This window comes from Vulpes lagopus, chromosome 21 (genome assembly GCF_018345385.1).
Source record: "Vulpes lagopus strain Blue_001 chromosome 21, ASM1834538v1, whole genome shotgun sequence".
In the NCBI taxonomy this organism is placed as follows: Eukaryota; Metazoa; Chordata; class Mammalia; order Carnivora; family Canidae; genus Vulpes; species Vulpes lagopus.
Window position 1 is genome coordinate 29,187,068 of NC_054844.1, and position 13,288 is coordinate 29,200,355.

Sequence of the window (13,288 nt, forward strand, 5' to 3'; positions counted from 1 at the left end):
TTATTAACCACCCAGTGTTACTAAATTAGTTTTAAAACCTTTATCAGATAGTATTTCCTTTCTTATTTCTTTTATTAGAAAGGTGTTGTTTGTTATGATGACAGGAATGCCTAACTGTAAGCTCTTGCTTCTTCAAATGGCTCCATCAGACAAAGAATTAATGAAGTACTAATAAAGAAATCAATCCAAAGATGCTTTAGGGAAGGTGAAATCAGTATATTAGCAGTATTTTTCACCACATGCATCTATAAGGAAAATATTGTGGGAAAACAAAGAATTTTAAGAATGATAAGGCAGGGTCATTTCTATTTCTAAACCACATAGAGTGTTGGGGGAGATTAGATATACTGCAAGGACAGCAGTGGTCAAAGCTGTATGCAACAATGCTAAAGGAGATGCCATAAGTTCTAAAGGAGTTTAGGAGAAGCAGACACCTCCTCCTGGGTGGTCGGGAATAAAGATGAAACTTATTAGTTCTGAATAGTCCAAGAAAAGAGCATTTCAGATGAATGTAATGATAGGGGCAAAAAAAGATATCATTGTCAAAATGATTTCATCACATGGTCTATCTTGGCTTTCTAAATTTCATTATTGTCAATAGCATTTACTTTGTTTCTTGAAGCTGAAAACCTCAAGGTCACCTTGACTCCTCCCCTTGGTCCCTCTTGTGTAATCAATGACTAGTTCCTGTCAGCGGATCCTTGGCTGCATGCTTTCACAGACATTCTTTCACCTTGTCTGCAAAGTGGTATGTAATGTCCTCACTTAACAGAAAAACTGAGGCTCAGAACAGTTAAGTCACTTTTTTGGTGTCCCTCAGCTACTGTTTGATGGAGCAGGGATCTAAACTACAAAGGTCTATCTACAATGGACTCTAAATCTCATGCTGAAATGGAGGAAAGTTGAAGAGCACAGGGGAGAGGGAATAGGAATGAGGAGGAAGACAAGGAGACCACAGAGAATTGCTACATTGTTGGCAGATGGAAGAAAATTGTGATATATCCATTATCCATTCCCAAGGATTATTGTGTAAAGCCCTCACTTAAGACCAGGGTGCATCCCTAAGTATGTCAGTAACTAATTATGGGGAGCACCTTTGTGCAACTATCCGCAAATATCCAGAATTCCCGAGTTTGGAAGGCTTTTCTTTAATATTTATGTGATTTTCCTGTCTCCACTTCAGTGCATAGTGCCTAGAAATTTGTATTTTTCTATCAGTTACTCAAATATCACATCCTATCATCAGTTTAGTTTTGCCCAGTACCATTGATTTGAACACTCATTTCTTTTTTTTTTTATTTTTTACTTTTATTCATTTATGATAGTCACAGAGAGAGAGAGAGGCAGAGACATAGGCAGAGGGAGAAGCAGGCTCCACGCACCGGGAGCCTGATGTAGGATTCGATCCCGGGTCTCCAGGATGGCGCCCTGGGCCAAAGGCAGGCACCAAACCGCTGCGCCACCCAGGGATCCCTTGAACACTCATTTCTAAAATGCTTTTTGCTATGAAGAAAGTCTGCTGAAATTCGAGTACAGATTTTAATTTAGAATTTGTGCTTCTGGCCTTTTGAATTAAAACGTATGTGTTTGTCCCAACCCTTAGACTGTTCAGAGTTTAGAAAAATATAAGAGAACTTTGGCTGTTCTCAGATTACTTAGACTAACAAGGTACTATTGGCAGGGTAAGAGGTAAGAGGCGGGGTGATAATTGCTTCCACTTTGGAGCAAGTACAAAGGCTCCATATTAGTTTGCAAGGGCTACCATAGCAAAAGACCATAGCCTGAGAGGCTTAAACAATCTACATGTATTTAATCACAATTCTGGAAGCTAGAAGTCCAAGATCAAGTTTGGGCAGGTTTAATTTCTCCTGAGGCCTCTCCCCCTGGTGTGTAGATGGCCACCTTCTCCATGAGTCCCCACATGGCCTGTGTGAGGCCATCCCTGGTGTCTCTGTGTTCTAAACCTTCCAATACCCTCTGCTCATAAGGCTACCAATCAAACTAGATAAGGATTCATCCTGACAGTAGCATTTTCACTTAATTACCTCTTTGAAGATCCTATCTCCGGCAGCCCAGGTGGCTCAGCAGTTTAGCGCTGCCTGCAGTCCAGGGCATGATCCTGGAGACCCAGGATCGAGTCCCTCATTGGGCTTCCTGCATGGAGCCTGCTTCTCCCTCTTCCTGTGTCTCTGCCTCTCTGTGTGTGTCTCTCATGAATAAATAAATAATCTTAAAAAAAAATAAAGATCCTATCTCCAAAAGTAGTTACATTCTGAGGTAGTAGTAGAGTTTCCAATGTATGAATTTGGGGTAACAAAATTTAGTCCATTACGGGCTCCATGGGGCATTCCATTGGGCTCGTGTTCTCCTCTGCCACTCTCTCCAGGGGCCCTAGGAAAATCACTTAACCATTCTGATTCTCAGTGTCCTGATCTCTAAGAGGAGGATTATTCAACCAAACTCTGTTGAATTTTTTGAGCACTAAAAAACTTTTGTTCACTATAAAAATCATGCAGAAGGTGATCATGTGCAAACTCCTTAACCTCTTTAGGTCTAGTTTCTCGTTTCTAAAATAAATATAAAAACCTTCTCTAAAAGATTAAAGAGCCATTGCATGAAAAGTGTTAGCCTAATGTCTGCATAGATAAAACACTTGATAAATATTACATGTTACCATTATTTCTCATCCTTTCCTCTTCTTTGTGCATTCCTTATACCTATTCTTCCTTTTCTGTCATTGCCCAAATCCCAATTAATGAATAGTTTGGAAGATATAGCCAGGTGTGCAGAAAGTAGAAAGAGGGATATCCTTTTATCTCCCATAAGGACACAAAAGAGAATGTCTCTATACTTTGATCATTCACTAGGGAGTTATTTTAGAACAATCCATAACTATTTGTCAACCTTCTGTTTAATAACTTTGATCATTAAACATTCTTGCTTTTCTCCTATTAAAAATCATTTGTCCTCATTGAAAGGTCCTTAGTGAATATGGACCATTTACTCCAACTACATAACATATTTGTTCCAAAGTGATATCTATTTGAAAAATAACAGCAATGTCATTTTATGACAGCAATTGTTTAAGTGGGCAAATTTAATTACTGAAATTTTCTTTAATAGTCCTGAAATAGTATACCAAGTTAACAAAGATATTAACTGTCTCACCAAGAGGCATGTTTGCTGTTTGTATCATGAATTTTCATTTTTCCCACCAATTTTTGAAGTGTGTGAGTTGCCATTTTTAAATGAGAAGGGAAAGAAAGGAAAACACACACGCCTTTCCTCCCCACTTTTGTTGAAGGAAAGATGCTAAAAAAATCATGGCCTTATGAAAGATAGAGTAAAAGGTGCCCAGGGATAAATAGAATATGGAAGTGAGAAGGTGAATTCCTATGTGGGTCAGAGGAAGAAATATGGAAATAGAGTTTTTATACAGAGGAAAAGAAAGATGTTTCTCTAATCTGTGGACCAACAACCTTGAGGCTGATCCTAGGCAAATTTCTGGAAGTGAATGTGTTTCATATGCTCAGTATAGAATAGGGATTACTAACACCCAGCATGAGCTCATCAAGAATGATTTATGCTAAACTTATTTTCATTCTTCATCTCATAAGATCAGGGAAAGTGGTAACATAATATACCTGAATTTTGGCAAACAACGAACCAGGTATTTTAAAATATTTTTTAGACAAATAGAGAAAATTCTAGATGATGATGTAATTGTTTGGGTCCGTAACTTGTTGAATGACATCTTCAAAGGACCCAAATTCATAGATGGATATTTATGAAATATGGTCTCTACTTAGCCCGACCCTGTTATTAGCTACTAATCTTAGATGAAGATATTAAGGTCGTGATTATCACATTTTCTGATTTAAAGGAGAAAAAAGAGGGAGAGGAAGTTAATATGCTAGATTATAGAATAGGATCTAAAAGATGCATCAGGTAGGAAAAGGTGAGATTTACTAGAGATAAACATAGAAGTATATGAGAGGTGCCTGGCTGGCTCAGCCAGAGGAGCGTGCCACTTTTGATCTCAGGGTCATGAGTTCAAGCTCCACTTTGGGTATAGAGATTGTTTAAATAAATAAAAAAAAAAGTAAATATTGCACTGGGATTCCAGACAGCCCAAGTACAGGATGGAGGAAGCATAACTTGATAGCACCATCTGTAGGCAAAGTAAGTCATATGAAACAGCAGTGTGACATGGCTGCCAAAAAAAATTTGCCATGCAGGCTTCTGCTCTTTTAATAGAATGGGGGTATCTCAAATGAGGCAAGATTGCCACTCTACTCCACCAGTCACCTCTTATCCCACATGATTTCCTTTTGAAACCCCTCATTTTTAGAAGATTGTTGCACACAATAGAACATGCTCAAAGAGCAAGGAGAGTGAATCAAGTTGAAAATATGTCCTGTGAGGAAGAACTTACATTATTTGGCCTGAGGAAAACTTGGGTGACAAAGAGGGTTTTCATAGAAAGTGTGTAACACCTGGGGGGGTTGTGGTCATGAGGGAAGGTAGGGATGCTCATGAAATGGTGGGGATGCATTAGTTGTCAGGTCTGGAAAACCAGGGGCTGGGGTGCTGACCATTCTTTAGGAGACTGTTTTCCACAGAGAGCCACCGCTCAACTTCCCACAGAGCATCTGGGTACCAAGGAAGCCGTCCGCACAGCCACAGAACTGCCGGGTATGGTCTCCACAGATCAGCTTTCACCCACAGGTCCTCACCCACCTCTCAGTACTGCAGCTGAGCCCGGTGTGGAACCCAAGCACAGAGGGGTTCCCTGCTTCCTTCCACATGAGGTTCTCCCTCCCTTCCCAAAGGGCCACCAGTGGGCTCACGGGACTTTGTAAGGCAGTGACTTTTAGAAAATTGGTTCATTTTCTAAACTGCAGTAGGAAGTTAGAAGTAGTAGAAGCCAGAGGGGAAAACCCTATAATCATACTTTCTCTCCCTATTCGTCAATTTATAGAAATTGAATATCATCCCCATTCTTGCACTTTTTACCCTGTTTTGTGTTTTTGAAGTAATTAGTTGCCTTCAAATTACTATCTTAACTGCCTAGTGGCGTTCTTATTTATGTTTCTTTGACTCTATGACCCTGATATTTTCTAGAGGTAGCTGGTATCGATTTGAGAGCCAGCCAGAGTAGTGAGTAGAAAACAGGCCTCAGCATCAGAAAAGTCTGACCTTAAATCCCTGCTGTGCCACTTCCTAGCTGTGTGACCATGGGTGAGTTAATATACATGATGATCGTGTATTAATTTAATCAAAGAATGTTTGTGGAGCACCTACTATGATGCCAGTTCAGTATTTGTTTCTGTTGCCATGAAAAATGTTAAAGGGGGAAAAAATAGCCTCAGAGTATATAAGATTTTGGTTATAGTCCCATATATCAAATATTTATTTTCTTATGGTAGGAACAATGAAAATAATACCTCTGGAGTGTTGCTAAGGCTTAAAATAGATAAAATAAAGTTCCTAAGAGAAACTAAATCATGTTGATTCAGCAAATAATTTCCTTTCTTCTTTCTCTTTCCTTTTTTTTTAACCTTCCTTTCAAATGGACTCTTGTTCATGGAGGAGTGCCATACATGGGTGCTCTTCCTGTGTAGGTCAGTATAGACTTAAGATGCTTTAAGCTATAATATCCCTTATTCATCTACCCTTGAGGCACTAACAATATCTTGGGTATGCTCTGACACTTCTCAGGCCTGTAACCTTATGAATGTACAGTGTTATCTAATTCAGTTCTGAGCATTTTGAAAAACTTTAATTTTATGATGAAATATTTTATTCCTATTAGTAGAGACCATAAACTCTTTATAGTTGCCAAGAAGTTCTTTAGCTAACTTGTTTTTCTGGCATTAGCCTAGATCTTACAACCTCCAGGAAGCGTACCCTGACCCCTTAGATTTAGTTAAGTGTTTCTGCCCTGTGATCCCTACATTTCCCTACCTTGGAAAGCAATGTAGTTATATGTCTGTAAATTCAATCCAGCCTTTGGGTCATACAATCCTGGATTCAAATTCAGATCCATCTCTTAGTGGACTCTGGCTAGTTACTTAACCTAAGTCCCTCTTTCCTCATCCATCAACTGCAATGAATAAAACAGGGTTACAGGAGAGCATATAGGTTAAGTGCCTACACAGTGCCTGGCACATGGTAAGCTATAATAAACAAGTGTTAGGTGCTATTATCATCACCATCCTCATCACCACCATCATCATTGTGACACTTCATTATAATTGCTGGTTGAATATGCTTGTCTTACCCAATTGGCCAGGGACCTATCTTCTCTGTTTTCTCTTTGTCCCCAATGCCTAGCAGTTTTGAACATATCCAAGTTTAATAACTTCATTGTTGAATGATTGAAATGAGTTCTGGTGGCCTAGATGACAGCAGTGGCTGGTGCAGTTTCTTTAACGCATCCTGCTTGAGTCACATAATTGTCATCTTTTATGCCCTCAAAAATAATGAGACGAGGCCATGATCCTTTAAGAGTTAGTCTACCTCAGAGTAGATTCTAGAAAGAGAAGGTGAGATTATGTAGAGCCTACAGCATCCCAGAACTGGGAGGGACTTCCCCAAGCTCCTAACTCACCCCTTTCATTTTACAAAGTACATGTTAATACACATCCTGCTCAGCTGAGTTAGATGTATATGTAATCGGAGGGCTGTTAACCTGAGAAGAGAGATTTAGAAGACAATTGAGTCAGAGCAATATGATATTTTTCTAACTTTATTTTTTTCATCTGTCACCATCTTAGCTGTAGAATTTGCTTTTTATCCTTCAAAGATAACACTTAGCTAAGTACTTATAAATAATAAGTACAAAATGATAAATAATTAGCCCAGAGATGATTTTACTTCTAAAGGAGAAAAATGTGGTATTCACTACAAATATAAGGAATATCTACCACTTATTAAGCAATTCATTAAGGGAGTGCACCATAGTCCTGCTCACCTGCTTCCTAAATTTTATCACAGAGCATATTTTGAATGAATAATAATCTATAACTGCATTAACAAAAAAATCATTTCTAATGTAAGTGAGATATGAAAAAATTTTAAACCATGTAAATACTCGAATTACTCTAAGATTTGTCGATCCTTAGAGGCCAAAATTTTGCTGTAGAAGTGCTTCATTTATACCACCTTGGAAACGGAAGACCTGAGGCCAAATTCCAGAATGTTTTTAGATTTATTTTCATTTATATCTATTGTATTTACACTAATACACCATAGGAGGGCAGCACTCTCCTGGTTAACTTAAAACTGCTCATCTGCTGACCATCTCAGAAGCATTATCTGAAGGAGTCCAAGACATCTCTAAATTATCACTTAGATAGAAAAGCTGTTGGAAAAGATAAAAGGAGCATGAAGGAATTCATCCTATAAGACTCTGAGTTTCTACAAAAGGGAATCATTGGGCTAATCAGGCTACAAAATGACAAGCATAGAGTTGAAGGAGGAAAAAAATAAATAAAAAGAATTCCCCAAAGTGGAGAAGATAGAACTACTTGTTACATTTGAAGGACTTTTATTGAGTGTGATATTCTGAACACCAGCTACTCAATGAGAAGCAGATCTTGTTCTTATTAATAGGTAATAATTAATAAACTACTCTGCAACAAAGATTACCTATGAAAGGCTCCCTTCAGAAATGATGTTCTCTTGAATGAACGCAAATCAAGCCTGTCTACTTTGCATCACAGACAGCTTTAGTGTGTTTTCACTGTTGTAAACAGAAGCATCAGCAGTTTTCATGAATTTTGGGATTCTTAGGCAGATTTTGCTGTAATGAGGATATACTGGCCTTTGAAAAGTGATACTTAGGCCTGTGAAAGTAAATTTCAATAGAACCTCAATAATCCAAGCCTGTAAATCTAGGCTTAGTGATAATTTAGCTTTAGTATTATCTATCTAACAAATAAGGGAAGAGATTTGCTAAGCAAATACGCGGTCTAAGCAGTTAGTGAGAGGACATGCTGCAATTATTTGAAAATAATTGAATTTTCAAGTCAAACTCAAAGTTTAACTTTTTTGCAAAATCTTTTTGCAGAAATATAACATATGCATTTCTAACCAGCTTCTCGGGTGGCTCTAGTACAGTCAGCCTGGTACCAATAAACAGACTGTCCTTTGATTATTTTAGAACTCTCAGCACATGGTCTTTCTTGGAGTAGATGATTAACATAACTGATCAGCTTTAAATATGGAGTTTTGAGAACTAGCATTTTGTTAACCTAGCATGAGTTATATTATGTGACTTTAAAATGTCAAAAATAAAACAGAAGTAGATTTCCCATTCAGGTTAGCTTTCTCCATCAGTCCAAGTTACTATCAATTTACTATATAACAAACCTACTATTCCTGCTAACAAGTCTTGCTTTTGATTAATAAAATTCTCAGAAAACTATAAAGATGATTTCTTCCTCTGATATCTTATTAATCATGGAAAATATTGTGTTGCATGCTTGCTTTTTTCAGTGTAGTTATGGGATTGACAATATGCCCATGTGTCCTGACAATAAAGGCAGTTATCTGAATATATTCCATTTTGGTTAAGCAGATCTAAGTGCTAAGCAAGTAACTGCCATCATGTTCAAGTTCAGAACTTGAAGATCTTTCATTATATTAATAGACCCCTTATTTTTAGATGTATCCAGATACCAAATATGAATGGCCACATATGTCCTAATGTACTTGAGAAATCTCACTACCAGTTTTGTATCACTAATTTTCAAATACTGGATTTAATTCAGAAAAACGTCTCTTCTATTGGCATCATGCGGTGGGGGGGGGTGGGATAAATGTCAGATGTTTCTATATGAATGCACATTCCTCACTAAATCTCTCAGGCAACTGCTTTAGTTACTGTTACTAACACGATGCTCTGTCATCTCTTTGTATACATGTCTAATTTATCAGTTTCTTGTAGATTGTCAGCAGCCTGCTGCCTCCGTACCGCCACAGTGCTCACAACTAGCCGGGAGGCAAGACTGCCCAACTGTCAGGTAAATTCGGACGTCCTTTCTCTTCTCACCCAGCTGCATGTCAGATCCATGGATCCCAGGCTCTCCTTTCCAAAACCATAACTTCCTATCCATAATTATATTTGCTACATTTTATCTTAAATATGGGCTATGCTAACATATACACTGGCTACCTGAAGTCTCCATGTGCCCAGCAGAAATACAAGAGAGCTAGAGTTTATTTTATTGGCCACTGGTGGGTAGACTAAGGGCTGCCTTCAGCTCCCTTGTACGAGTAAATGCTAGGATTAATCCAGTGGTTCACTACCTTCCAAAATATAAAACCTGGAATTACTAGGTTGTTTGCCCTACTTTTTCTTGTGCTTGACTTCTGCCCTTAGCATATATTTCTCAGACAAATAAGCAAGAAGAATAGAAAGCATCCCTCATGTCTGTTCCAAGACAACTTTATGAGTATTTCTGGTTTTTTCTCCACTCACGATATCCTCATTAAAACTGATTTTGAAGGGTGGAGAAAACCTTACAGTTGGCCTTTTAAAAAAATATCTGCGGTGATGGCTTTATGTGAGATTAACTGAAGAATTTTAAAGGCAGCTTTTCATACTGCTGGACACTAAATTGAAGAGATTGTTGACAATCTCTACTCCAGTGAAAGCTTTGCAAATCCATCATGAATTTACCTCCATGTGGGTGAACTCCCACTCAGCATCAGAGCACCCCCTCAGGACCTTGCTTACATCTTTGTGTAATACTTCATCTCCAGTTAGTTGCCCTCTGACGGTGTGACATTTTTGTAGCCGGCTGAGGCTTTTATAGTCTACTTTTTGTTCTTCCCCTATTTTAGTGAACATGTCACTCTTCTACCAGGACAAGGCTGTTTTTGAGTAGGGGCAGGCCTAAATATATTTCAATGTATGTCAGGAATAGATGTCAGTAGCAGGCTGCCTGTGGTCACAGGGTTAGAGCCATGCAAGCCAGCGAGCCACAGATGCTCCGCAGAAACGCAGCGGCAGCCAAAGCCCCTGTGTGGCTTGGTCTCAGAGGTGGTCGTGCGGCCATTTGGAGAAGTGAGACGTGGACTTAGCAGGAGAAGGTCCATGATTCAAAAGGTCTCAAGCCAGTGTCTCCTGATGGGTGTCTAGTCTGCCGACAGGATTCCAACAACAGAGTTTTTACTTCCAGAACATTCTTTGTGAACATATGAATGCCATTTTATTACGGCAGCCAGCTGTAGAGTCATTTTAATTATGTAAGTAACTGAAAATATTATAAATGTCCAGACCCATCGTAGTGGGACTCTGTGTGTATAGTGGTAAAGAACAGAGTCTCACCCCACAGGCCATTGTCTGACAAGCACCCCCCCCACCCAGGACCTGGGACAGCACCAGGCACACCACCAATGGTCAGCACCTATTAATCACAGGAATGAGCAGATGAACTCTGGAGGAGATTGCTTGGGTTTAAATCCCATCTCTACCCCCTGCTAGTTGTGTAATCATGGAAAGTTGCTTTTGCTGGCAAAGATTCTGTGTGTGTATGTGTGTGTTGTCATAGTCATTGTTGTTTTCACTTGTAAAGTAAGGAAGAGAATAGTTTTGAGGGATTCAGTGTGGCACAGGCCTCATGCATAGTGTGCTCTCACTGTTACTATTACTAACCGTTCTCAGTACCTAACCATTCTTCAAGGCCAAAGGTCTGTGGCCTCTTTCTCTAATTTGCGTGGGGAAAGAATGGAGAAGCTTCCTTCCTTAAGTATTTCAATTAGGTAAAGAATGGGAAGGCCGATGGGGGAATTTTTTCAGTTTGATTTTATTTCACTTTGCCTTTTTTTTTTTTTTTTTTTAAGGAACTAGTTTGACTAAATGGTTACCTGACCCAGTTCCCAGTTCCGTATCTTCTGAGCTTACAGAATTTAGGTTGCTTGCTACACCTTCACAGGGATGATTTACTTTAAAAAAAAAGCAATTTAATGAATTACAAATGTTTCCAGTTTCTACTCATGTGAATACAGCATAGGCCGGGTTTCCATGGTTCCCATTGAGGTCCCCACAGAGAAATGATAAAATCCATATAGACCTGAATAAACTCCATTTCAAAGTCACTGGGATTATAATTGGCTTCCTTCCCACCCATGCCTGCTGCCAAATGAATCAGATTTAATGCCCTCACTGCTCTTGTCACTTTGTGGCAGAAAAATTAACAGCCAACATTTAAATTCTTACCGTGTACATGACATGTCACACTTATTAATCATTATGACACCTAGAAGGTAGGCATTATCACACCCATTTTTAAACCAGGAAACGGAGGAGGAAAAGAAGGTAATGTGACTTCTCCAGGGTCACCCATCCTGAAAGCAACTGAGCCCAATGAGTCTGGCACACATTGTCCTAAGTGCCAGGGTATGCCACTCTACTGCTGGGAAAAGTTCACCAATTTTAATTATGCTGTGAGGAGCATAATCAGAGAATTTAAATCACTAATGTTGACTCTTTATCCCTGAAGTGAAAAGGAAGGGGCATTTTCTTAATGAGAAACATGAGAAATAAAATCTGCTCACTATGTTGAGTAACTTTAGATCAGTGCTCTCTCTCTCTGTTTCTCACAATAAAAACTGTTTTCCACTTCCTTCAGCTCATAATGTATGTTCAGATAACTTTTTAGGTGTATGGTTTTGAATAAATGAGCATTTTCCTCATATTTTCCATATATGTTTCTTATAGACTGATTCTGTTAGCTAAATTATTAAAGTTATTTATAGATAATAAATATCATGTAAAGGGAAGGCCCAATGTGTGGCAGCCTTGGATGTAATATTTAAATATATGGAGATGTTTGAGATTTAGCACTTCTCCCTTTCTATCAAATAGTCACTTACTTGGACAAAAAGAGAAACTTTCTGAGGAAATACTCATTTTTATGTCTTAAGCCTACTGTTTACAACATGATCTCCCTACAAAAAGCAGTTCTTAAATGTAAAGGTTGAATAACAAGTGGGTTCCTGAAGGTGGTTAGCAATCAGAACTGAATACAGCCTATACCTGAAATAATTGTAACTTATCAAATATTTATAGCTAAATAAGTAAGCCAAGAACATATTTCTTCATAATCTATGTAGTGTGATTGTACTTTATGCAAATGTAAAATATTAGAAATTGTATAATATTAAGTATTTATGATCCCTCACTTTATGTAAGAAAACTGAAATAATGAACAAAATTTTAAATCATCATGACTAACATAATGTGATGGTGTTGGGCCAAGCAAACTATAACCTGTAGTTAAGCTGTTGCTATACCCTCCAGCTGGTCAAGCAGAAATGCTTATCTTCTTCCAGAAACCAGTATCGTACTATATGTTCACTAAGGAAAAGAAAAGAAGAGAAATACTTGTCTTCCTTGATTGAGAAGAGTATTTGAACTACATGAGGTTTTCCAATGCTCTTCTTATATAACATGACCACCCCATGCTACTTGCCACAACTTATGTTGAATAGCATGTTTAGTTCCCTAAAAAAGAAACTTGTTCTAAATCATGCAGAACTGGGAGAAGCTCTGTTAGGTCTGTGGGAGTCTGTAGGCTGCTGTGTTTCCTGGGCCATCTGACTCTGTCTACAGGGTGGAGGAAGAGCCTTGCCATGCAATAATCGTTTTAATCCTTGTGCTGAAGCTCCAGCTCTCCCAGGGTTACCTACCATGTTTTAAAAATAGGTAGGAAAAATTATTTTTATTACTGGTTGCTCTAACTAGTACAGAAGAGCACTCTCCTCTGAATTCATAGCAGTTGAGTTTGGGAAGTAAGGATGACCTCAAGCGGATCAGTATTTTACAAAATTATAATTTCGTAATAAAATTCAAGAGATATACTTGAAGGATAACTTCAGTACCAAAGATAAGAAGGATTTTTTAAAAAGATTTTATTTATTTATTCATGAGAGACACACAGAGAGAGGCAGAGATATAGGCAGAGGGAGAAGCATGCTCCCTTTGAGGAGCCCAATGTGGGACTTGATCCCAGGACCCCAGGATCACATCCTGAGCCAAAGACAGATGCTCAACCGCTGAGCCACACAGGCATCCTGATAAAAAGGATTTTTAATACTAATTCTAATGACTTCAATGATAATATTAGCTTTAAAAACAATAAATAGATAAAATAAAAATTATTTATTAAATATTTATTTATTTATTTGAGCCATGGCTCAATTAAATGGCTATGATTTGAGCCATGAATAGTTTTCTCAAATATTATTCCTGGCAGAAATGAATCCTACAGTACTG

General features: G+C 38.4%; 1 protein-coding gene across 4 annotated transcripts in view; it reads left to right on the plus strand.

Annotated features, from left to right (window-relative positions):
* Window positions 1–13,288, plus strand: part of BICD1 (BICD cargo adaptor 1) — a 256,755-nt gene that overhangs the window by 236,197 nt on the left and 7,270 nt on the right. For 2 of the 4 annotated variants that reach the window (XM_041735906.1, XM_041735908.1), the window contains one exon: window positions 8,954–9,029. The exons of 1 other annotated variant lie outside the window; for it this stretch is intronic. In XM_041735906.1, the coding sequence (XP_041591840.1) occupies window positions 8,954–9,029 (76 nt within the window). Of the gene's footprint in view, window positions 1–8,943; window positions 9,030–13,288 lie in introns of all 4 variants that reach the window. One more of the 4 variants, XM_041735907.1, reaches the window with a different exon arrangement.